Raw genomic sequence first — 23,878 nt, forward strand, 5'->3', positions numbered from 1 at the left:
CACTGTTTCAGCAAAGGCAGATCTTGTTTGACAAACTTGCTGCACTTCTTTGAGGGAGTAAACAAGCAGATAGACAAGGGTGACCCAGTCGAAATTGTATATCTGAATTTTCAGAAGGCGTTTGACAAGGTTCTGCATCAATGACTACTTCGGAAAATTGCGAGCCATGGAATCGAGGGTGAAATACTCAAGTGGATTAAAAACTGGCTGGTGCATAGGAAACAGAGATTGGGGGTAAATGGACAATACTTGGACTGGAAGAGCGTCACCAGTGGGGTGCCGTAGGGCTCGGTGCTTGGACCCGAGCTCTTCAACATATTTATAAACGAGGTGATTAAATATGCGGACGATACAAAGCTATTCAGAGTAGTGAAAATGCAGGGGGATTGCAAAGATCTGCAACGTGACATAATCAGGCTCGAGGAATGGGCATCGACATGGCAGATGAGGTTTAACGTGGATAAGTGTAAGGTGATTTATGTTGGTAGCAAAAATCTTATACACGAATACAGGATGTCCAGGGCGGTACTTGGAGAGACTTCCCAGGAAAAAGACTTGGGAGTTCTGATCGACAAGTCAATGAAGCCGTCTGCGCAATGTGCGGCAGTGATGAAAAGGGCAAACAGAATGCTAGGAATGATTAAGAAGGGGATCATGAATAGTTCGGAGAAGGTTATCATGCCGCTGTACTGGGCCATGGTACGCCCCCCACTTGGAATACTGCGTGCAGCACTGGTCGCCGTACTTGAAGAAGGACACAATATAATCAAAAGGGTCCAGAGAAGAGCGACTAAAATGGTTAAGGGGCTGGAGGAGTTGCCGTACAGTGAGAGATTAGAGAAACTGGGCCTAGACTTAGTGGATAAAGACAGGTTGTTCACCCTCTCCAAGGTAGGGAAAACGAGAGGGCACTCTCTAAAGTTAAAAGGGGATAGATTCCGTACAAATGTAAGGAAGTTCTTCTTCACCCAGAGAGTGGTAGAAAACTGGAATGCTCTTCCGGAGTCTGTCATAGGGGAAAACACCCTCCAGGGATTCAAGACAAAGTTAGACAAGTTCCTGCTAAACCAGAACGTACGCAGGTAAGGCTAGACTCAATTAGGGCTCTGGTCTTTGACCTAAGGGCGACCATGGGAGCAGACTGCTGGGCACAATGGACCACTGGTCTTATGTTCTTATGTCTCTCCTGGATAGCAGGACTCGTCGTCCCCCCTGGGGGGAGTTGCAGTACTTTTCGTCCCTCATGCAGGTTCTGCCAGACCACCACAGGTTTGTCCTCCCAGAGATCTTCCCAAGGATACAGACAGTGCTATAGCAACCCCTGACGCCAGCAGGCTTCAAGTTCTTGCACCAGTTAGTCCTCCAAGAAGTCCCTATAATGCTAGAACTTCAGTTTTTCTTCACATTGGAGGCCGATTGTTGGTGTTTCGATGGGAATGGGAACCGATCTTCTCGGACCAATGGGTACTGGACGTCATATGGGTGACACACAAAGGGAAAAGGCTCCTATGCGCATCCTGCGCCTGAACCAGAAGCCTTCTCTCTGATATAGCAGCGTCAGAGGGAAGACTTCCAGATGAGGCGTGGGACGCGCATTAGGAGCCACTGCCCACAGCTTTGTGCAATGCAACACTCAGGGAGCCGGCCCGAAGATGCCGTGTTGATCGCACAGTGGACTGGCCCGAAGATAACACTGGGGAGCAGGCCAGAAGGCAAGGCATAGCATGGAAGGAGAGAGACAACAACAGTAGGGGCATTGCTTTTATATTTTTATTTAGTGATTGATTTGCATCTGCTGTCTGGTCAGGAAAAAATGCATTTGTTTCTTTTCCTTTGGGGTTGCACTGCTTGCAGAATCTTGCATCTTAGGGTTTGTTTGTAAATATTAGTACTTTTAGTTTTTGGTCCTGCATTTGCATGAGGTTATCTGTTTTCTGGTAGGATTGAATGTTGAAAAGCATACAGTGTGCTTTGTGTATTTTAATTTTGTGGTTAACCATTATGTGTTGTTAATACGATTATATTGTGTGTGTGTATATATGAAAAATGATTGGAAAAAATGGTGTTACAATTAGTACTATTATGGAGGCCGGGTCTGGGACGGAGATTGGGTAGAGAAGGGCACGATTTAGCCCAGTGTTCTTTAACTGCCGGTCCACAAAATAATTATTTTATTTCCACCGGTCCATAGGTGTCAAAAGGTTGAAGAACACTGATCTAGCGCTTTGTGCCTTATGGCTAATGTTTAGAGCTCTACACCCTGGAAGGACTAGTGGTAAGGGTGTTTTCCAATAATGCCACTGCAGTGGCGTATGTAAATCGGCAAGGAGGGGGGGTGCACTAGAGGTGTGAAGGGAGTGTGTGGCGCAGTGATTAAAGCTACAGCTTCAGCACCCTGGGGTTGTGGGTTCAAACCCACGTTACTCCTTGTGACCCTGGGCAAGTCACTTAATCCCCCCATTGCCCCAGGTACATCAGATAGATTGCGAGCCTGCCAGGACAGACAGGGAAAAATGCTTGAGTACTTGAATAAATTAATGTAAACCGTTCTGAGCTCCCTTGGGAGAACGGTATAGAAAATTGAATAAATAAATTGAGTTGGGAAGCATGGATGCTGTTTGATGGACAAAAGTGCTTTCTTTGCGGCGCACGTGGCCAGAGTAGAAAATGTGCAAATAGACTTTCTCAGTCACCAAGCCCTGGACCCGGGAAAGTGGTCTCTTTTGCTGGAGGCATTCTGTCTCATTGTGCGTCGTTGGGGTGGACCAACAAAGGCTTGATGGCTTCAGCCAGGAAATCAAAATCAAGCATTTCAGTTAAAGATAAGAGCCAGGAATCTTAGGTCTAGGTGCGTTAGTTCAGCCATTGCCAATTCAGGAACTCCTTTACATGTTTCCACTTTGGCCCATGGTGGGTCGAGTCATAGGCAGGATCGAGACTAATCCAGGCCTGATGATCCTAGTAACCTAGGTCCGTGGTACATGATTCTTGTCCGTATTCAGCAGGTCAGAAGCCTCAAGCTCTGTCTTCATTGCAACCTTCTCAGTCAGGGGCTGGTTTCTATGGAGAACCCCCAACACTTTGATCTTAAGGAATGGCTCTTTAGTGCAAAGCCTTGATTCAAAGGGAGTACTCCAACGTAGTCATTGCCACTCTTTTCAGGTGCAAGAAGTCCTCTATTGTGGTGGCTTATGTCAAAGCTTGGAGGGCTTTCCAGTAGTTGTGTGCCAGAGACCAGGTGGAGCAGTTGTGTGTTCCCATTCAGGTGGTCTTAGCCTTCCTGCAGGCCAGTCTGGCAAAAAGCCTGACAATGGCTTCCCTCAAGGTACAGGAAACAGGCCTTTCCTGTTTTAGAGTGCTCAGTGTTTTCAGTTCACTTATGGCTCATCCAAATGTGATCAGATTTCTCAGGGGGGAGATGCTTCATTTGCGAATCTAAATTTTTCCTATGTAGAATCTAAATGTTATGATGAAGGGGCTTCCTTTCGAAGCCTCTAATACGGGAGTTATATGTGCTGTTCTTGAAATCCCACTAATCAACCTAGCCGCTGAATTCATCAATACCTGCAGTGCTGGGTTTTCGTCAAACCCAGAAATAGCAAATTACAGTAATCTAACTTGCTCAGGAGCAATGACTGAACAACCGTTCTGAAGTCAGAGATTGTCGGGGGGATGGGGGGGGTGTTTAACCTATACAGTAAGCGAAGTAAAGCATAGCCCTTTGGAATCACATTCAGAACTTGCTTTTCCATAGTCAAAAACATATCTTCCGATAATCGCCAGGGTCCACTATAAATGCGCCTGTTTAACTTTCAAAATCCTATATGGTATCCTCCCTCCCTTTATCCCTCTTTCTTGGAATTCCTCAAACCCTAATACCACCAGATCCTCCCACAAATTAAAACTATCCTTCCCCTCGCTAAAAGGCATTTCCCACACAGGAAAGCTAGGGACCTCCCTCCACTTCAAAATCACTGAGTTCTGGAACAACCTTATCTCCCCTCTTCGGAACTTGAGCTCTCTCCAAGTTTTCCGCAAACATCTGAAAACCTGGCTTTTCTCAAAAAATGTAAGTCTCCCTCCAACTTAGGAATCAAGGAAACTCTTATATCTTGGCATCCCAAGTCCTCTAAATTTTCTTCACACTTCTACCTCTAACCCTCTGTTGTAGTTCCTTCCTGTTTCTCCTACTGTAAACCGCGTCGAGCTCTACGAACGTGGAGATGATGCGGTATACAAACCTAAGGATTAGATTAGATTAGATTTTGAACTGCTTAAGGATGTAGCTCTTTTGGACCTCATGGTCAAGATAGTGTTTCTCATGGCGATTGTTTTCAGCAAATCATATTTCTGAACTTCAGGCTCTCTTATAGAGCCCTTTCTCCAGATCACGGAGACAGGTTTTTCCTCCATACAGTTCCTTCCTTTCTTCCGAAAGTAATTTTGGATTTCCACGTCAAACATAGAAACATGATGGCAAATAGAGGCCAAGTCGCCCATCTAGTCTGCCCATCCGCAGTAACCATTATCTCTTTTTCTCTCTCTGAGAGATCCCACGTGCCTATCCCAGGCCCTCTTGAATTCAGACACAGTCTCCGTCTCCACCATCTCTTCCGGGAGACTGTTATACACATCTACCATCCTTTCTGTAAAAAAGTATTTCCTTAGATTACTCTGGAGCCTATCACCTTTTAATGTCATCCTATGTCCTCTCATTGCAGAGTTTCCTTTCAAATGAAAGAGACTCGACTCGTACTGTGATTTTTACCAAGGGCCTTAGAACCGAGGTTGTTCCATTACAGAGGCCGAAGGTTTTCAATATGGAAACAATTTGGGATGCAATATCTAATTTACAACTCGTTCTGGGCAATCAAATGGAGCAATTGTCCACAAAATGTACAATGACACTTTCAGAAAGCCGTGAATTAAAGACAAGGACATTGGCTTTGGAAAACAAATTAGATGGAATAGAAGTTAGAGTTAAATCTTTGGAGACCTAAGCTTTGACTTGGGTTAAAGACAGTGCAAGTTTGCACTTTAAACAAGAAACATTGGAAAATTTCACTAAGAGATCAAATTTGCGGATTATTAACTTTCCTAAACAAAATGCAATAACAGCAATAGCTATGTTTAAAAGATATATGAACGAAATTTTGAAAGTGCCAGAAGCCTCATATCCGCCTCTCTCTAAAATTAGGACTTATCTCTAAACTCTAAAGTTTGGACTTATCTAATTTCCTGGAGAGATCGGATACTGAGACTCGGGTGTCAGCAACATTATTGGTACAATTCGCTTTAGATGCAGATAAAGAATGGATGCTTAAATTGTTTTTCAAATATAAAGATGTTCCTTTTTTATCTAATGTAATAAGAATGTATCAAGATGTCTCGTTCAACCCAGAAGAGAGGGAAGCGGTTCCTCATCTTGAGACCTCAGGTCCTCCAGTTAGGGGCAACATTTGTCCTGAGATACCCTTGCAAATGTGTTTTGAATTTCAAGGAAAATAGGTATGTTTTTTATGAACCATAGCACCTATCAAAATTTATTTCCGCCAAAGGGCAGTCTATTACTATATAACATGAGTTTGCTATTGAAGTCATCTAGCTCAATTAAGAAATATTCGAGAGCCATCTACCCCCATCTTTAGTTTTCCTTATGTTTTTTGGTTTTATATTTCAGCAAACCTAACTCCGTCTCCATATATTATGGACTACCCACTTCTTGTGGTGAAAATTTTCCCTTTCTTTTTCTTTTCTTCTGTGAAATTATGTTATATTTCATTGATCAAGGTTTGTTAACAAGAAGTCTTTTCTTTTTTGACTATAAGATTGTCAAAATTGTTAAAATTTTTAAATAAAGAATTGAAAAAAAAGAAAGAGACTTGACTCATGTGCATTTACTTTACGGAGGTGTTTTAAATGTCTCTCTAGAAACAATACTAACAATAACAATCTTAAATAAATTACTGCAGCAAAAAAATTGTTGCAAAAATATTATAAGCCAAGTGGTGGAACTATCCTTTGAAAAACCATTTAAGTAAAGTGGAGAAAAAAAGCCTCAACTAATTTTATATGCAGACGGCAACCCAAAGAGTTCTTTAGCCATTATTACTCTATCATAGGCAAAAAAACTCCACTACTTCTCCACTTGCTGCAGTAATTTATTTAAATGTCTCTATCATATCACCCCTCTCCCGACTTTCCTCCAAGGTATACAGATTAAGATATTTAAGTCTGTCCCCTTACGTCTTATGATGAAGACCACATACCATTTTAGGAAACCAACCTATTCAATCTTAGTCCTCAACAAACGATCGCAAGAACTATCAATCACTAAGTCTGTACTTTGTTTATTCATTCTCTGTAACATTTCTAATAATTGTAAACCGCATAGAACTTCACGGTCCTGCGGTATATAAATTGTTATTATTATTATTTTAGTAGCCTTCCTCTAGACTGACTCCATCCAAAAAGTTTTTCTGCCTGCCTTTCGTCCCACAGGGTCGGAGTAGAAGGATAAGATCTTACAGAGACTAGATGTGTGGATGGTCTTATTCCACTATTTAGAAATGACCAATGAATTCCATCTTTCTGAGCATCTGTTTGTTTTGACTAGTCAATCCAGGTGAGGTAGGCCAGCATCCAAGACCTCTGTTGCTACATGGATTCACATAGCCATTTCATCGACTTACATCATTTGTGGTAACAGCCGCTGGTTTCTCTAAGCTCACTTGACTAGGGATGTCACAGCTTTGTGGGTGGAGTCTCGAGTTGTTTATCCAGTCGAGATTTGTAGAGCGGCTGCTTGGTCTTCTCTTCACACATTCATGAGGTTTTACAGAGGATGTGGCAGCTCAGTCTGATGCCATCTTTGAGGCCTTGTTTTCGCGGACAGGCTCTTCTGTCCCACCCTAAACATTGCCATTGCTTTGGTAGATCACCTATTATACAAACTTTGGAGTGTATGTAACAGAAAAGATTACCAAAGGTAAGAACCTAATCTTGCATTGTATGAGGGAGGTAATAATGAAGGTAATATTTAAAGCAGCAGTATCTCTTACCTACAGAATATTTTAATTAATTTTTTGTTGAATGGAAGAATAACTGTTCCTAAGGTAGAGAATGCAAATCCAGATAACTACTTTTGAGTAAGCAGGCCTATTTTGTATTAGTTTGATGTGGATAAAATAAACTGGGATTAAGGGAAATGGCCAATTGTTGTTTGTATTTTTTCTGCCTATGTTATGTTGCAACCTTGATGACTCGTTTCTGTTACTCTGTCAAAGAAGTGGGTCTAATAAGAAGCTTGTGAAACTCTGTAACCCTATCAAGGTTTAAAAGGATAATGTTTTTATGCAAATTGACTAGTTCTGTTTCGGTTCCAGGGCATTTAAAAAGTGCACAATTTTGACTTCTTGACTTCTGACAGTGTTGTGCCAAAAATATCTGCTTTGTCTGTAGTTGTTGCTGACATGCAGACATGTTCAGCAGGGAGCATGAACTATTACGGAGCTTTTTGTGAGACTTACCTGTCAAATGCTGAAGACAAAGTTCCCCAGTTTTGAAGATAGTCCTGTGTTAATGAGTTACTTTGCCCTGTGTAGAATCTGGGGTTGCCAAAATAGCATGGTTCTTGAAAAATTGCAAGATATAGGACAGACAAAATACTGCGATTCAACTTTATTTTATTTCTCCTGTAATTCAGGGCTTATCAGATCCTGGGAATTACCATGAATTCTGTCGGTTTCTGGCTCGCCTAAAGACAAACTACCAGCTGGGGGAACTAGTAGTTGTGGAAGAATATCCGGAAGTTATCAGACTGATTGCCAATTTCACTATCACTAGTCTCCAGGTAAGAAGGTTCCGTATGGCTCTGACACTTCTCCATATTTGCTGAAATTTGTTTATCTTTCCTCCCATCCTTCCCTTGTGCTTTTACATCAGCTATCTTACATTCTGCCATCTTAATGCTCTGTTTTTCTTAAAGCTTGTGAACATGTTTCATAGCTGCTAAAATGTTGTAAAGATGTATAAAAAGTATTTTGTCAGAGTGATGTTGAAGGCACTCAGAAGTACTTGGATTGAATCTCATTTTAAAAACTGTCTTGCATCGAAATATGGTAAATGGGCCTAAGACCCCATACTTTTTCTTTAAGAGAACAGTGGATAACTAGAACTGACTTCTAGAGAACAGAAGAATTGCCGCTGCTGGATGGTCCATCGTGCCCAGCAGTCCGCTCCTGTGGCGGCCCTTAGGTCAAAGACCAGTGCCCTAACTGAGACCGGCCCTACCTGCGTACATCCTTGTTCAGCAGGAACTTGTCCAACTTTGTCTTGAATCCCTGGAGGGTGTTTTCCCCTTTAACAGCCTCCGGAAGAGCGTTCAAGTTTTCTACCACTCTCTGGGTGAAGAAGAACTTCCTTACGTTTGTACGGAATCTATCCTCTTTCAACTTTAGAGAGTGCTCTCTCGTTCTCTCTACCTTGGAGAGGGTGAACAACCTGTCTTTATCTGTTAAGTCTATTCCCTTCATTATCTTGAATGTTTCGATCATGTCCCCTCTCAATCTCCTCTGTTCGAGGGAGAAGAGACCCAGTTTCTCTAATCTCTCACTGTATGGCAGATTATAGGAGTTAAAACAGTGGCAAAATTCAAACAAGTATAGGATTGACAGGGTAGGAAATAGGGAGAGGACCACAGATAGGCAGACACAAATGGGCACACTGGGAGGATCCGCTAGCCCTACCAGGGTTGAGAATAGTTTTAAAACTGGGCACTTAAGTGGATGCAACTGATATGTGTTCACAGCAGAAGTTAAAAAGAAAGGAAAATATATTTTCCCTTGTAAAATGGCCACTTACGCATATATCTAGCAGTTCCCGATAAGTGTATACGTTCTAGAACAGAGATTGCTACACATGTGTGTAACTATTGGGATTTAACACCCATTAAAAAACATTTTAAAGTATACCTAGGATTGCTGCTTGTCTGTGGTATTTCTACAAAGAAGTGTTTGGGATGGCAACAGAATGGCACACAATGAATGCAGTAGTAGAAGCCAAAGTGATGTTTCCCACAGCACACTCCCCAGTCCCAAAGGCTGCCTAGGCCTTGATCCAACTAATAAAACTGCCATTAAAATTATTCAGTTGTATTATTCAGCCAATTCTTCTATGTATGGATGAAGTCTGGACATTATAAGGGATGGAATAGAATCTTATTTTCAAAGCATACAGATGACTCGAAATGCCTAAATCCAATTTTGCAAGGCATAAAAGGGATATTCAATGCTGCAGTACATCTACAAGTAAATAGCAAAGGGGGGGGGGTGTTGTGAGGGTGTTTTTGGAGAGGCTAGGGAGGGCCTAAAATCAGGATGTCAACAATGATAAAAGAGGGAAGAGGAGCAGAAGACGTGTCTCTGGGTAAGTACACATTGTTCCAGTGCAACACAAGAGTACTGTAAGGTGGTTTTTCACTGTAATGGATTTTTCCATTATTGCCCCTTCCCTGGAGAATTCATCCTCTGCTAAGAGTTGCTGGGGGTGAGTTGGAAGTGCCTGAAACTGAGGTGGTAGTGATCAGCCTTTTGGGGGGTGATATGTCTCTCCCCTCACCACTTGGTAGTAAGAGTTCTGCTACCTATGCGTGCTTTTATATGTATATGTGTATGTGGCATGCTATTTTGGAAATGTTTTTTTAACCAAATGACTCCCCTTCTCTGATTTTATGTTTGCACAGTTTTTAACAGTTTCCCTTGTAAATGTTGCCATCTTTCTTTTTTTTTTGTTTTCTAATACAGCATTGGGAGTTTGCTCCAAACAGTGTTCATTACCTTCTAACTCTGTGGCAGAGAATGGTGGCATCGGTACCATTTGTGAAATCAACAGAACCTCACCTATTAGATACTTATGCACCAGAGGTCACAAAAGCTTATATTACTTCTAGACTTGAATCAGTTCCTGTAATTGTAAGGTATTACAGTTTTAATTTAATTTGCTTGGTTTAATTCTTTAAATTGGAGGCAGCAGTCAATTGCATGTATGTTTTTTGTATTTTAAAACAAAGTAATTCTATAAAAGGGTGCCTATGTGGAACCTATTCTATAAAGAAAAGTAAGTGCCTACTTTTCTTTACAGAGTATTCTCATTCCCCAAAAAAGTCCCTATATTCTAGGTGCCACCACAGCATGAAAGAGCTGGTGTAAACGATCACACCTAGATCACTGAAGAACAAGTATAACTACTGTATTTTTCGGACCTGTAGAGAAGGAAAAACCTAGAAAAAAAAATTTTGGTTAAGAATTCTTTTCTTCTTGGTTTATCCTCCTCTATACATAGGTGTGTCTGGTGCTGGGAAGCCCAAAGCAGCAGAGTGAAGCAGCCCCCCCCCCCCCCGGTACAGCGCGGTCTCCTGCTGGACTGCTGCCTCTGTGCAGAACGATGCACAATGCAGGAGTGCGACCTTTGCGCTTACTGCCTGGTCCCGCACTGCTCTGTAATTGGCTGCAGGCTGCTTCTTCTGGCTTCAGGCGGCACGCTGCTTCTTTAGGCTGCGGGCAGCTTCGGGCTTTGGGCTGCTTCTTTGGACTGCGGGCTGCTTCGGGCTTTGGGCTGCTTCTTTGGGCTGCGGGCAGCTTCGGGCTTTGGGCTGCTTCTTTGGGCTGCGGGCAGCTTCGGGCTTTGGGTTGCTTCTTTGGGCTATTTCAGGCTTTGGGCTTCCCAGCACCAAACCACCAGACGCACCTATGTGTAGAGGAGGAAAAACCAAGAAGAAAAAAATTCTGAACCAAATTTTTTTTTTCTTGAATTTCCTCCTCTACAGGTGGGTGCATATTATGGTCCGAAAAATACGGTAAATAAAAAAAAATACTATTCGCCTTTCCGACTCCCAAAGGATGCCAATTCAAAAGATTCCTCGACAAGACCCTTTCCTTTCAAGCAGGAATCTGGAACAGTACTCTTAAGTGACTTACTCCTTAACCATTTGTCATACCAATCATAAAGAAGATCACTAAAAACCCATTTATTTGACAAATTTGTTTAACTTCCTTAATCGTCTTCCTCTGTGCCTTCCGGCATGCTCCTACCTCCTGTTATATATAATAGAGAATGACACAGGGCCAAATTTTTCCCCGTCCCCGCAGGAGCTGAATTTTCCCATCTCGTCCCCACAAGTTTTGTCACTGACCTTGTCCCTACCCCATTCCTGTAAGCTCTGCCTTAACTGTACAAGCCTCAAACTGCTGCACTGGGGCAGGGAAGTACAATAGATCGATTCAGGTGGAGTTCAGTGATGACCTTTGGCAAGAACTTTAGATAAGTGCGCAGCACCACCTTGTCATGGTGAAACACTGTAAATGGTGGATCCGCTACTAAAGCTTGAAGCTCACTTACTCTGCGAACAGAAGTTAGAGAAATGAGGAAAACTACTTTCCAAGTGAGATATTTGAGATGAGCTGAAGTCATTGGTTTAAAAGGACGCTTCATCAATCTAGCAAGTACCACATTAATATCCCAAACACCGCTTTCTGAATGGGTGCTGGCAGTTCTCATGAGTCCTGCGAGAACTGCCGCCAGCCATTCAGAGAAAGTGGCACGGGCCCAAGCGGGAGCGTGTAAAGCTTGGACCTGACCGCTGCGCTCCTGACTCTTGCGCCCACTGCTGGGAAATGATACAGAGCCGTTTAGCGAGGGATATACACTGGACCACTAGGCTTGAAAAAGATACGGTGGCGGCAACAACAGTGGCGGCGGCAGGGGATTTGTTTTTAAAAGGTGGTATGGCTGAAAGTTGCGGCGCGGGGGGAGATTGCAATTGTACAGGGGGGGCGGTGTTTAAAAAGGTGGTGTGGCCATGGGGGTGTTTTGCATTTGTACCGGGTGGGGAGCGGAGGGAGATGTTTAAAAAGCTGGTGCGGGGGGGGGGGTGTTTGCAGCTGTGCGGGGGATTAAAATTTTGCACCTTCGCTTCATAAGACGCACCGAGATTTCCACCTAATTTGGGGTGGAAAAAACATGCGTCTTATGGAGCGAAAAATACGGTAATTGTTTTAATTGTGGATGTTACTACTGAAATATACTTACCCCCTCTTCTACAAAGCCGTGCTAGCGGCTTTCATGCGGCAACAGCCCCAAAGCCCTTTAAATCTCTATGGTCTTCGGGGACGTTACTGCGTGGCAGCTGCTAGCATGGCTTTGTAGAAGAGTAGGCTAGTTTAAGTGCAGTATAAATAAATGAATAAATATAAAGAGAAAATTAGTAAGTCTGAAATTAAAAATTACAGCCATATGGAACAGGTTACTTTAACGCAGGATGGCAGTGATGAATATATTGAAATAACCTGTTCCATATGGTTATAGAATGTTGATTTATAATTTGCGTTTTCCTAATCTCTCCTTTATATATATTTTTTAGATTTAGGGTTTGGGTTTTAATAGTTATATTAGAAATCTCATTTTTATTCCTTATCCTGCTATGAGTCTAAATGAGTGGGTTACGTCCCCTACCTACCAGAAGATGGAGACAGAGAACTGACAAATCAGAGATGTCATCACTGGTATAAGGAGTGGTGCAGTCTGAAACTTGGCACTATTTTTGCACCTTCACCAAATGAAGGGGGTCTTCTTCCTGGAAAGTAGTTTGCAGCCAGCTTTCTTGATTGATTCCGATGGTAATGTGTAAGCAGTAATAGTTACTTAAAGAAAAAAAACACATTTTAAAGGCTATTAAAAGTATGGAAGTTAATTAATTTTATAAAGATATTCCTCTTTTATTGTGATAAATTTAAATAATAACAATCTTATGCCTTTGGAAAGATATACATATAAATAAATATATATCTATATCTGTCTGTCACAATCCAAGAAACGGTACCAAGTTTTAGAAACTGAATTTTCCTCTTTACCAGAGAGTCAAATTCATTATAATTCACTGACAGCAAACCACATCATTCTATCATTAAAATTTGTTTTAGGTCAAAATAACCTCCATTCTGGTTTTAGGGCTCAGTTCTTCTTGTAGAGAATCTAGGATCTCCCTACTTCCAGAAGAACCCGCAATAGAGAGACCCCAATCAACATCTGGCATGTTAAAATCACCTATTATTAATACTTCCCCTTTTACAGCTATATTCTGAATGTCTACTAGTAAATCTCTGTCCACTTCATCTGTCTGTGAATGAGACCTGTATATCACACCAATGTAAATACGTTTCTATTCCCTCTTTCCAGATTGACCCAAAGTGCTGCTTCCTTACCCTGCAGATCCTACAGTTGTGTGGATTTAATATGATTTATACTTGTAACATATAATGCCACTTCCCCTCCTTCCTACCCTATCTTTTCTGAACAGATTATAGCCCGGTATAACTATATCCTATAAAAAAAAAATCTTTATTAAGACAACAGAATATCATGTACAAGATAAAGAACACAATACATTAGATGTGGTATATACAAAAACACTTCAGTACAAAACTGGGAGTAGAGAGAAGTCCCCCACCCCCAAGTAATAACATACCCATTGGAAAATGGAGCCAAATAATGTTCAAGAACCTAGGCATGACATCTGTATCACCCGATTTTGAATAATTCCCAGACAAATTATTCTACTGATCAGATATAATAACACATGTATAGAACATATAGAAGGGGTAGGGAGGGAAAACTATTGTAATATTAATATGATATAAAATTCTGATAAAGGGTTTATTTAATTCACATTGTAAGAACATTTAATAATAATTTCAAGTGTTTTTTCATAATTGAATGTATTACATGTATTTCACTTGATGTAAGAATTTAAAAAAAGAATAAAAAATATTTATTAAAAAAAAAAAAAAAGAATAATTCCCAGAACATCACACACCCATGCTCCCCCTATTCACACAAACATCCAAACATTCCACCAACAGCTCAAAGCCGCAACAAGCATACCACAACATCCAACCCTCACACATCCTTACCTGAAACATACCCTCCTCCCAGTTTGCTGCCCACCACAAAGGAAAAAGAAAATGAATGAAAGCATGTGACAAGGTCTCAAATTCATGCCCCCCCCCCCCCCCCCCCCCGGCAGCGGGTTAAATGGTAAAGCATTGCTGCCAAAGAAACAAGTACCGTTGACGTTCAGGGGTCTAAGATTTTCCCCGCTCCAAACCCAATTCAAAGGTATCACTATATCCTATTCATGGTTCTCTGTGAACCATGTCTCTATGATTGCCACTTAATCCAACTCAGCCTCTTCCATCACAGCCTCTAGATCCCAAACCTTGTTTCTCATACTTCAAGCATTAATATATATTATTTTCTATACATTGCCCCCTTTTCCCATTTGTGTAGAGGCATATAGTGATTCACTTACCCGAGTGCTTATACTCACCTGGGGGCTTTGATTACCCTGCCCTAACAATTCTAGTTTAAAGCCCTCTTCAGTAGGTAAGCCAATATGCTGCTGAAGACACTTCTTCCCTTCTTTGATAGATGCACACCATCCCTGCTCAAAAGCCCTTGGAAAATCATCTCATGGTCCAGGAAGCCAAAATGCTCTTGACACCATCCACGCAGCCATGCATTCATCTCCAGGATGTAAACCTCTCTACCCAGGCCCTTTACTCTCGACAGGGAGGATTGACGAGAATACCACCTGCACACCTGACTGCATCATCTTCTCTCCCAGAGCCACAAAGTCACATTTGATACATTTGGAGGGGTACCTCACAGTATCATTAGTAACAACGTGGTTGAGCAGCATTGGATAATAGTCATTAGGCTTGATAAGCCTCGGCAAGCTCTCTGTAACATCTTGGATTTTGGCACCAGGCAGACAGCATACCATACCTCCTGGGACATCATGTCTGGTCTGAAGATGGACATCTCTGTACCCCTCAGAAGGAAGTACCAACCATCACTAACTTACACTCCTAGTGGTCACGGATCCAGCAACTTTGGGGATTTCGAGCTTTGATCCTTCCAGTCCCTGGGATGCTCTCATCTCCACTTCCAGGACTACATACAGGTTCTTCAGCTCAAGGGCAGTTGGAGTCACAGTATCAATCCTGCAGGGTCCCGTAATCTGAGTCTAGCTATCCTCCCTCAGCACAATCTCTTCTTCCCTGCTGTTGGAAGTCTTTGATGCCTCATGTTAAAACAAGAACACAACTTCTGTTGTTCACACACTTCTAAAACACCTGACCAGGTCCCTCCAGGTCTTCATGGTCACTACTGGGTCCTCCCTGACCCTCATTGCCCCGCTGTATCTTCTGACAGCTTCCGGTACCAATACCGGTCTCTCCAACGGTCGCTACCAGCCTCACCAGTCCTTTTGCTGGTCACTCACCAGTCACTATTGGCCAATGACCTCCGTGCGGCTGCTTCCTACGGGATCTTCTGACAGCTCCTGGTACCATTACTGGTCTCTCCATTGGTTGCCACCAGTTCTGCTGGTCCCTCTGCTAGTCACTCACCAGTCTCTGTCAGCCTAGGACCTTGGACTCTTCTAGCTCTTCTTTTGGGGCCATAGCAGGTCTCTATACTCCTTGGCCTCTTGGGTCCCCACAGGTCCTGGAAACTTCAATGGTTGTCAAACTTAAACCCACTGTAGACTCCAGGCTCTACCAGGCCTTCCAGCTACTCTTTCTTCCAGACCCTCTTGCAATCGCTCAGTCAGCTTTTCCTGGTCACATGCACTGAGGATTCTTCCAGTCCTTTGGTTGTCTTCCCAGACACATTTACTGAGGACTCCTTCCCAGCCAGTGTCTCTGAGGACTCCTTCCCATCCCTCAACTACTCTGTGAGGACTCTCCCAGTCACTTACACCCCTGGTTACTCCTCCAGACCCTCTGCCTGTCATCAAGCTTGAGCCCCCTCTTAGACACCAAGCTCTGCTGGATAGGCCAGTCTATCAGGCTTACTGAGGGTTAGGCTGAAGCCAGCATTTCTGAAGGTTGCCTGGCCACCAAAGGAGTTTTTACTTTTCTCGGTTCACTGTCCTGGAGCTGTTCTTTTCAGCACCCTTTTCCACTCAGAGTGCGTGGTGCGTGGACAACTTCCAGGTGCCTTTGCAGCTCTTGTATTCAAATGATCTCCTTTCCACTGCTCAATTTCCCATTGCTGGCCTGTGACAGGAACTTCACCCTTTCACAGGGATGTAATCTTAAACCAGCCAAGGGAGCAGGTGGTTCCCTTGGAGGAGCATAAGAAATTAAGAATAGTAGCCCAGTATCCTGTTTCTAGAGTGACCAACCTAGGCCAAAGTACCTGGCAGACACCCAAATCGGAAAATTGATGATGCCACCTTAAGTCAAATCAAGAGGAGGGAGAAGTGTGTCCAGATGGAGATAGAGGAAAAGAGATAATGGAGGGAGACAAAAATGGATGACCAGAGGAATAATATCTTATTGGAAAAATATGAAGCAATGTTTTCAGCAAAGTGTGTAGACAGAATAATGTTTCTAGGGCCAGGAAAGGTGTGACGAGACAAACATAAGAACATAAGAATTGCTGCTGCTGGGTCAGACCAGTGGTCCATCGTGCTGAGCAGTCCACTCCCGCCGCGGCCCTTAGGTCAAAGACCAGTGCCCTAACTGAGTCTAGCCTTACCTGCGTACGTTCTGGTTTAGCAGGAACTTGTCTAACTTTGTCTTGAATCCCTGGAGGGTGTTTTTCCCTATAAGAGCCTCCAGAAGAGCGTTCCAGTTTTCCACCACTCTCTGGATGAAGAAGAACTTCCTTACGTTTGTACGGAATCTATCCCCTTTTAACTTTAGAGAGTGCCCTCTCGTTCTCTCTACTTTGGAGAGGGTGAACAACCTGCCTTTATCTACTAAGTACATTCCCTTCATTATCTTGAACATTTTGATCATGTCCTCTCTGTCTCCTCTTTTCAAGGGAGAAGAGACCCAGTTTCTCTAATCTCTTACTGTACGGCAACTCCTCCAGCCCCTTAATCATTTTAGTCGCTCTTCTCTGGACCCTTTCGAGTAGTACCCCAACATGGAAAAATATTTTGTTCTGTTGATGGACTTGTTGATTGTCTAGTGAAGATGCCATATTTTTTGAGCTAGGCATGGTAGAAGCACTGCTATAATTTGCACACACAGGCTTAAAGGGGTCAACATTTTTTGCCTAGATCTTTATGTATCTTACCTGTCTTTTAAGAAGGTACAGATTACCTTAGAACTGGGAGTGCCCAGGGTAGTCTATTTATTTTTTGAGATTTATTATCTGCCTTTTCCTGAAGAGATTCGCCCAAAGTGGTTTACAGTACACTGAATAGTAATTGGGTACTCTTATTTTCCCTATCTGTCCTGGCAGATTTACAATCCAACTGTGGTACCTGGGACAATGGAGGGGTAAGTGACTTGTCCAGAGTCACAGGGAGCAGGCTAGGATTGGACTCGCAACAGGGCTCTGCTTAGGTGATTAGTGCCTTACTCCGATCTAATCTTGGACAAGGAAAGTATATGTCCATGCCTTCTCCAGCTCAGTATTAATTACCGTATTTTTTTGCTCCATAAGACGCACCTGACCATAAGACGCACCCACCTCTAGAGGAGGAAAAACCAAGAAAAAAATTTCTGAACCAAATGGTGTATCCTGTACCCTGTCCCTCCTCTGGTGGTCTAGTAGTAGGCCGTGACAGGGTACAGGGCACATCTAGTGGTGGGCACGTCTAATGGTAGGCAGCCCCAAGCCAGCCTGACCCCAGCCAGCCCTAGGACAGTCAGCCTGCCCCAAACAAGCCAGCCTGCCCCAAACAAGCCAGGCAGCCCCAAGCAAGCCAGGCAGCCAGCTCCAGGCCAACCAGCCAGCTCTAGGCCAACAAGCCAGCCCCAGCCAAGCCCCCTGTACCTTTTTAAATTTTTCAAAAAGTTCCAGCCAGCTTCGCTCCTTCCCTGCCTGCCGCGGCAGCTTTCGCTCTTCAGGGCTCATTTCTAGGCCAGCGGTGAAACAAATCAGCAGTGCAGCCGTCAGGAGCAAGCTTTACGGTCTTCTGCTCGGCCCCATGCTGCTTTCTGAATGGCTGCCAAGAACTTACTGCAGCCATTCGGAAAGCAACACGGGGCCGAGCAGTAGAGTGTAAAGCTTGCAACTGATGGCCACGCTGCCAATTTGTTTCACTGCTGGGGAAATGAGCTGGCTGGACACTGTACCACCAGATAAAACAGAAGCAACAGCGACGGCAGAGGTGATGGCAGGCGGGTGGGTGGGCAGGTGGACGGACGGACTGGGAGGGTTTAAAAGTGGGGGTTAAAAAAAATTGTGATGCGGCAGCGGGTGGACGGGTGGGTGGGCGGGTTTTACAATGGTACGGGGGGGAGGATAACAAAATTTATACCTTCACTTCATAAGACGCATTGAGATTTCCACCCACTTTTGGGTGGAAAAAAAAGTGCGTCCTATTGAGCGAAAAATATGGCATTATGATTTACTGCCCTTTTTTTGGGGGGGGGGGGAAAAAATTCACCCAAGGTTGTATATAGCAAAAATAATTTGAACAACTAGCAACAGACAATTGCAGCAATAAAAATATTCAAATAACTACATAATATGCCATAAAATGTCTTAATAGACAGTATAGGTGCTAAGCAAGTATGGGACACTCATCTGTTTGCAATGCATTAGCATTTGTCCTGGATAGCTGAGTTTATGGGCTAGACACCAGTTATTCTTGTGATCTCCTTTCCTTCCCTTTTTCCCTCTTTTTACTTTCTCTAAGGATTTGTAGTTCCTTTCCTACTAACTGGATAATTGTATATAAAAATTTATGAAACATTAAAATACAGTAATGAGTTAGAAATTCAGAAGACTAAGTTAAAGAAAGTTGCACATAAAGTCAAAAGGATGCATGAATATAATCTCAGCAAGGATAGGAATGAATAAGCAAGTTCTGCTGCACTGTGCCAGTCACTGTTAGTACTCAGGTATGCAATCAGGAAGCTACGTAATTGCTTCTCCCATTAAGGCAGTGAATCACAAACTGTGTGCTGTGGCAAGATTCGAAGTGTGCAAGGAGGAGAGTCAATGGCGCCTGCTGACTGCCTACAGGATGTACCTCTCGTGGAGAGAGGTATGTCCTGTAAACAGCTGGCACCTTTCCTCCTCCCCGGCAGTTCTCTCCACACCTCTCCCGTTGACACCCCCCAACTGCTGGCTGAAGGCCCCATCTGCAAGGAGATGACGACGTGATGGTGTCATGTATGCGCGTGACGTTATCACATCAACGTCTGCGCACTTCTGGGTGCCCTCGAGCCACAGCCACCTGTTTAGTGTGCCGTGGCTGGAAATAGTTTGCGAGACACTGCATTAAAGGCTTGGGAGAGGAGCCAAACTTTCACCTACATTACATAAATCCTTTCAGTGCATTCATTCCGGAGTGTGGGAGGCTTTTCCAGAGAAGGCTCACTGATGAGTAACATGTCATGTGATGTCCTTTAGTTAGGGATGCTTCTTGGGAGTGCCTTAATGACCTTAAAGGCGTGTAGAAGGCATATTCTAGCTAAGGGGCAAAAGCTGGAGTTATTCTCAGTAGGTTCAAATTTTTCCAGTGGTCTCTTTAAAAAGTAAATTAAATAAATACCAATGAAAGATCAGGCTGATTTTTGGCAGATTAATCCTTCCTACCCATTTATATCTGTGGACCTTGAGAATATGGACTGTTTGGGGCTACTTCATCACCTTTGCATGCCAGAAGGGCATCAGGAAGTGACAGTGGTAAGATGTTATAGAGACTTGTTATTAACTTTGCAAATTGAACCCGAGTTTCTCATCTTGGTTGCCAATAACAAGAGTTATTGAATATACTTAGTTTAATAATGCTGTATATGTTTCAGAGATGGCCTGGATGATCCACTGGATGATACAGCTACCATATTTCAACAACTGGAACAGCTGTGTACTGTCAGTCGCTGTGAATATGAAAAATCATGTGCACTTCTTGTTCAGCTATTTGACCAAACTGCACAGAACTACCAAAAACTATTGCATTTGCCAAACAGGAATCCTCTTGAGATAACCGTGCAAGAAGGTCAGTGATTACAAATGTGTGTTATAAATATCAAGAATACATTGAACCTTCCCAGTGGTAATTTAATTCTCTATAAGCATGATAAATTGACCTTGCAAGTGGGTGACAACATGTGATGGTGCCGATGCAAACAATATCCTAGGTACTCTGGAACAAGCTGGAAGACTTTTCATAGTAATGCCCAGGACTTTCTGCTCAGCAGCTGTTGTGCAGAAATTTCCCAATCCATTTCTATATGTCGTATGCTACGCGTGTTTCTCTGTATTCTCTTCATAAGGGAAATTCTATTCCACCTGATATTCAGCCAGAAGCAGGCAGCAGCATGACTGACCACCATCAGTACTCAATACTGGGCTGTTTCCGCTGACTGGAATTGAATATCTACGTTTTTAAACGCTGACTAGTGCATGGCTGCTTTAGGCAATATTCAGACTTAATCAGCCATGGCGTAGTGGGCAAAGATGGGCCTGTTTTTTATGTGGTCTTATTTGCCCTCTAAAACTGACTACTTAAGTTCCAAACATTGGGACTTAAGCGGTTATGCTCCCAGAATTCTCCCAAAATCACAGTTTATTTTTCTGCGATAACTGGTTAAGTGCCGCTGGAAATGCCCAGTTAGCCACTGAGAAACGAATTAACCGGTCGACGGCTGGTCCCAGCCAGTTAACTTGCGCTGAATATTGGTGTTACTTTGTTTTCATAGTTGGGACACCTCTTTATCTCTTCCTACCTGTTAACATTCCTTTTTTGTGGGAAGGTAACCCTTAACTAGAGCTTTCCAATGGTGGTGTTGAGTCATTCTGCTTATTTACAGTGGGTCTGCAGGTTTGTCACCAAGAATTCCTCTTCCATTTGGAGTTGACTTTTTCTGTTATGTAGGACTAAAGGGGGCCTGTAATAAATAAATAAACAATAAGGTTTATAGGGTTTTCCAGAGTTCATGTTTGTGCTGCTGCATGATGTCACTAAATGGTCGATTTTCTAACTTTCACAGAGAATACTCTTTTAAAGGTAGGCAACTTTGTTTTACCTCAACTACTGTGGAATTTTCATAGCCAAAACACTTGGTGTTAGACTCATTAGCAAAGGAGAAACTAAGATGTGGGCCCAGATTTTGCCATCAATTTTACCTGGCCAGCAAGAAGTGGTAAGGTTTTCATGCTTGAATTAGCCTTAATTAGCTGGGCTTGGTTTTCTGATCTGAATGTGTGGATCCAATATGAAACTACAGCTGAGTAGTGATGGCATCAGGAGGGAGGAAGAGCTGAATGGTGGCAGCATTGGGAATGATGGAGGGTGATCTGAGTGATCGCCTCAGGTAGGAGAGCAGACAGGCTACAGAGTTGAGCAATAGCATATTTTGGCTGCCATCCTATATAAAATTTAGCCGCGATGATGCCTGTGATTTGTTCAGCTTTGCATTTATGTGAGTGATTCTGAAGATAAGATATAGCTCTGCCTTTAAGGCTTCCAGTGAATTGAGGTGTTTTTTTTTTTTTTTTGCAATTACCCTATTTTGGCCATTAAAAGGTGGCTGGTTACACTTATGGGTTCTGTTAAAGTATAAAATGGGACCTTTTTTTCAGATTAATACATACTAGTGTGCATTATTAATATATTTTAGTCTAACATAAGAACATAAGCAGTGCCTCCGTTGGGTCAGATCAGAGGTCCATCACGCCCAGCAGTCCGCTCACACGGTGGCCCATCAGGTCCAGGACCTGTATAGTAATCCTCTATCTATACCCTTCTATCCCCTTTTCCTTCAGGAAATTATCTAATCCCTTCTTGAACCCCAAAACCGTACTCTGTCCTATCACATCCTCTGGAAGCGCATTCCAGGTGTCCACCACTCTCTGGGTAAAAAAGAACTTCCTAGCATTGGTTCTGAATCTGTCCCCTCTTAACTTATCCGAATGCCCTCTCGTTCTTGTAGTTTTCGAAAGTTTGAAAAATCTGTCCCTCTCCACTTTCTCTATGCCCTTCATGATCTTATAAGTCTCTTTCATGTCTCCTCTAAGCCTCTGCTTCTTCAGAGGAAAGAGGTCCAGTTTCTCCAATCTTTCGGCATACGATAGGTTTTCCATACCCTTTATCAGTCGCGTCGTTCTCCTCTGAACCCTCTCGAGTATCGCCATATCCTTCTTAAGGTACGATGACCAAAATTGGATGCAGTACTCCAGATGCGGCACACCATTGCCCGATATAGCATCTTTTAGTAATGCTAACTATGTACAGACATTGCCCGTTCTAAGTACTGGGCCTAGCTACCTGTATCATGTCTAGTATTACTTTTTCTCCTTTACTATTTTGTTAGTACTAAAGAAATGCAGGGCTGGAGCTGGCACACTTATAATTGCTAACCTGGCCCCACTGTGCCCTTCAGCTGCTGTATGTCAGCCTTTTAAAACAAGAGATTTCTTGCTTCCGTTAGAAGCATTCCAGGGCAGCACCCAGCTGCGCAATAACAATTTTTAAAAAGCCTGCCAATCACTATTTCTTTTCAAAAGGGGCACTTCAACAAGAAGTACCTCTTTAATGGTGTTTACAAAACTACTCAGAATTGCCTGACTGCCAGCCAGAGCCTATATATATATTACAGAATGCATTTGGTGAACATTATAAGAACATTTTTATCTGCTCCCAAAGGTGGTATTATAAAAGGATCTACAGCAATTTCTGGAATTTCTTTTTAGTGTAGGCAAAACACTTTGTTATGGAACAATGAAATTTATATCCCCTGGTTATATGTACTTTAATTTAGATGTTTAATGGCTTTTAATGTTATGAAATAGGTTAATTTTCCTTGAGAATCTCATTTGCATGATGTTGTCTTGTGCTCTCTAGCTGTAGTGGTGTGGCTGTGGTTTTCTAAAACAATAATCCCCAAGAAATTGGTCATTAGCAGTGGTTAACGATTACTTGTGATCTATGCTAATGACCATTGGGATTATTGCTGGTATAAACCATAATTACAGATTATTACAGCAATAATTATTGTTTTTTAAAGGGAAAACTGAATTTGTCTAGCTCAGCAGTTGTAGAAAGAATAGTATTGTATGAGAATTTCAGAGCTTTAGAAACAGGAACAGAAGAAAGCAAAATCTGCTAATAAAGTGGTTGTAGCATAGGCGTTGGAATGGGGGAGGGCAGGGGCCATGGCCTCCCCAAAAATTGCCTGTCCTGTAGGTTGGGGGTACGTTGGCTGACCGCCACCCGCAGCCGCTCCCTGCCTGATGCTCGCCACCGTAACTGCAGGAAGAGAAGGACCAGACACGTGCAGCAAATGCAAGCCGCCGGCCTACAAGCCTCCCCCCAACGTCAATTCTGACATCGGAGAGAAGGTCCAGGCCAGCCAATGGCTAGCCTGGACCTTCTTGAAGACGTCTGAATGGATGTTGGGTGAAGGCTTGTGGGCTAGCGGTGCTGCACACGCCTGGCTCTTCCCTTCTTGGATTTGCTGCAGCAGTGGGTGGCGAGCGGTGGCGGACCATGGGGGAGAGGAAGAATCGGCGGCAGGTAGGCCAGGCTGCAGCGCGGCAGGGAGGGAGGGGAGGTTGGCAGACTGGCTTTGGCAGTGGATCGGGGGGAAGGAAGAATCGGCGGCAGGTAGGCCAGGCTTCAGCACGGATGGGATGCAGGTAGGCTGGCTTCGGGGGAGGGGGTGGGACAAAGGCTGGAAGGCAGTGAGGGGGACATAAGAAGGAGGGAGGAAGGAAGGAGAGAGAGAGAGAGGCAGAGAAAAATGGGGGGGGGGGGCGGACGGACAGGGGGGTTGTAAGCAGAAGAAAGACAGAGAGGCCAGGACCAAAGAGGGAAGACAGGAGGCAGATGCTGGACTATGGGAGG

General features: G+C 43.4%; 1 protein-coding gene across 2 annotated transcripts in view; it reads left to right on the forward strand.

Annotated features, from left to right (window-relative positions):
• RANBP17 (RAN binding protein 17) overlaps window positions 1–23,878 on the forward strand; it is a 548,236-nt gene that overhangs the window by 86,488 nt on the left and 437,870 nt on the right. For both annotated transcript variants that reach the window (XM_033927588.1, XM_033927589.1), the window contains 3 exons: window positions 7,706–7,852; window positions 9,804–9,976; window positions 19,836–20,029. In XM_033927588.1, the coding sequence (XP_033783479.1) occupies window positions 7,706–7,852; window positions 9,804–9,976; window positions 19,836–20,029 (514 nt within the window). The remainder of the gene's footprint in view (window positions 1–7,705; window positions 7,853–9,803; window positions 9,977–19,835; window positions 20,030–23,878) is intronic.

The sequence above is a fragment of the Geotrypetes seraphini genome, chromosome 18 (assembly GCF_902459505.1).
Source record: "Geotrypetes seraphini chromosome 18, aGeoSer1.1, whole genome shotgun sequence".
Taxonomy (NCBI): Eukaryota; Metazoa; Chordata; class Amphibia; order Gymnophiona; family Dermophiidae; genus Geotrypetes; species Geotrypetes seraphini.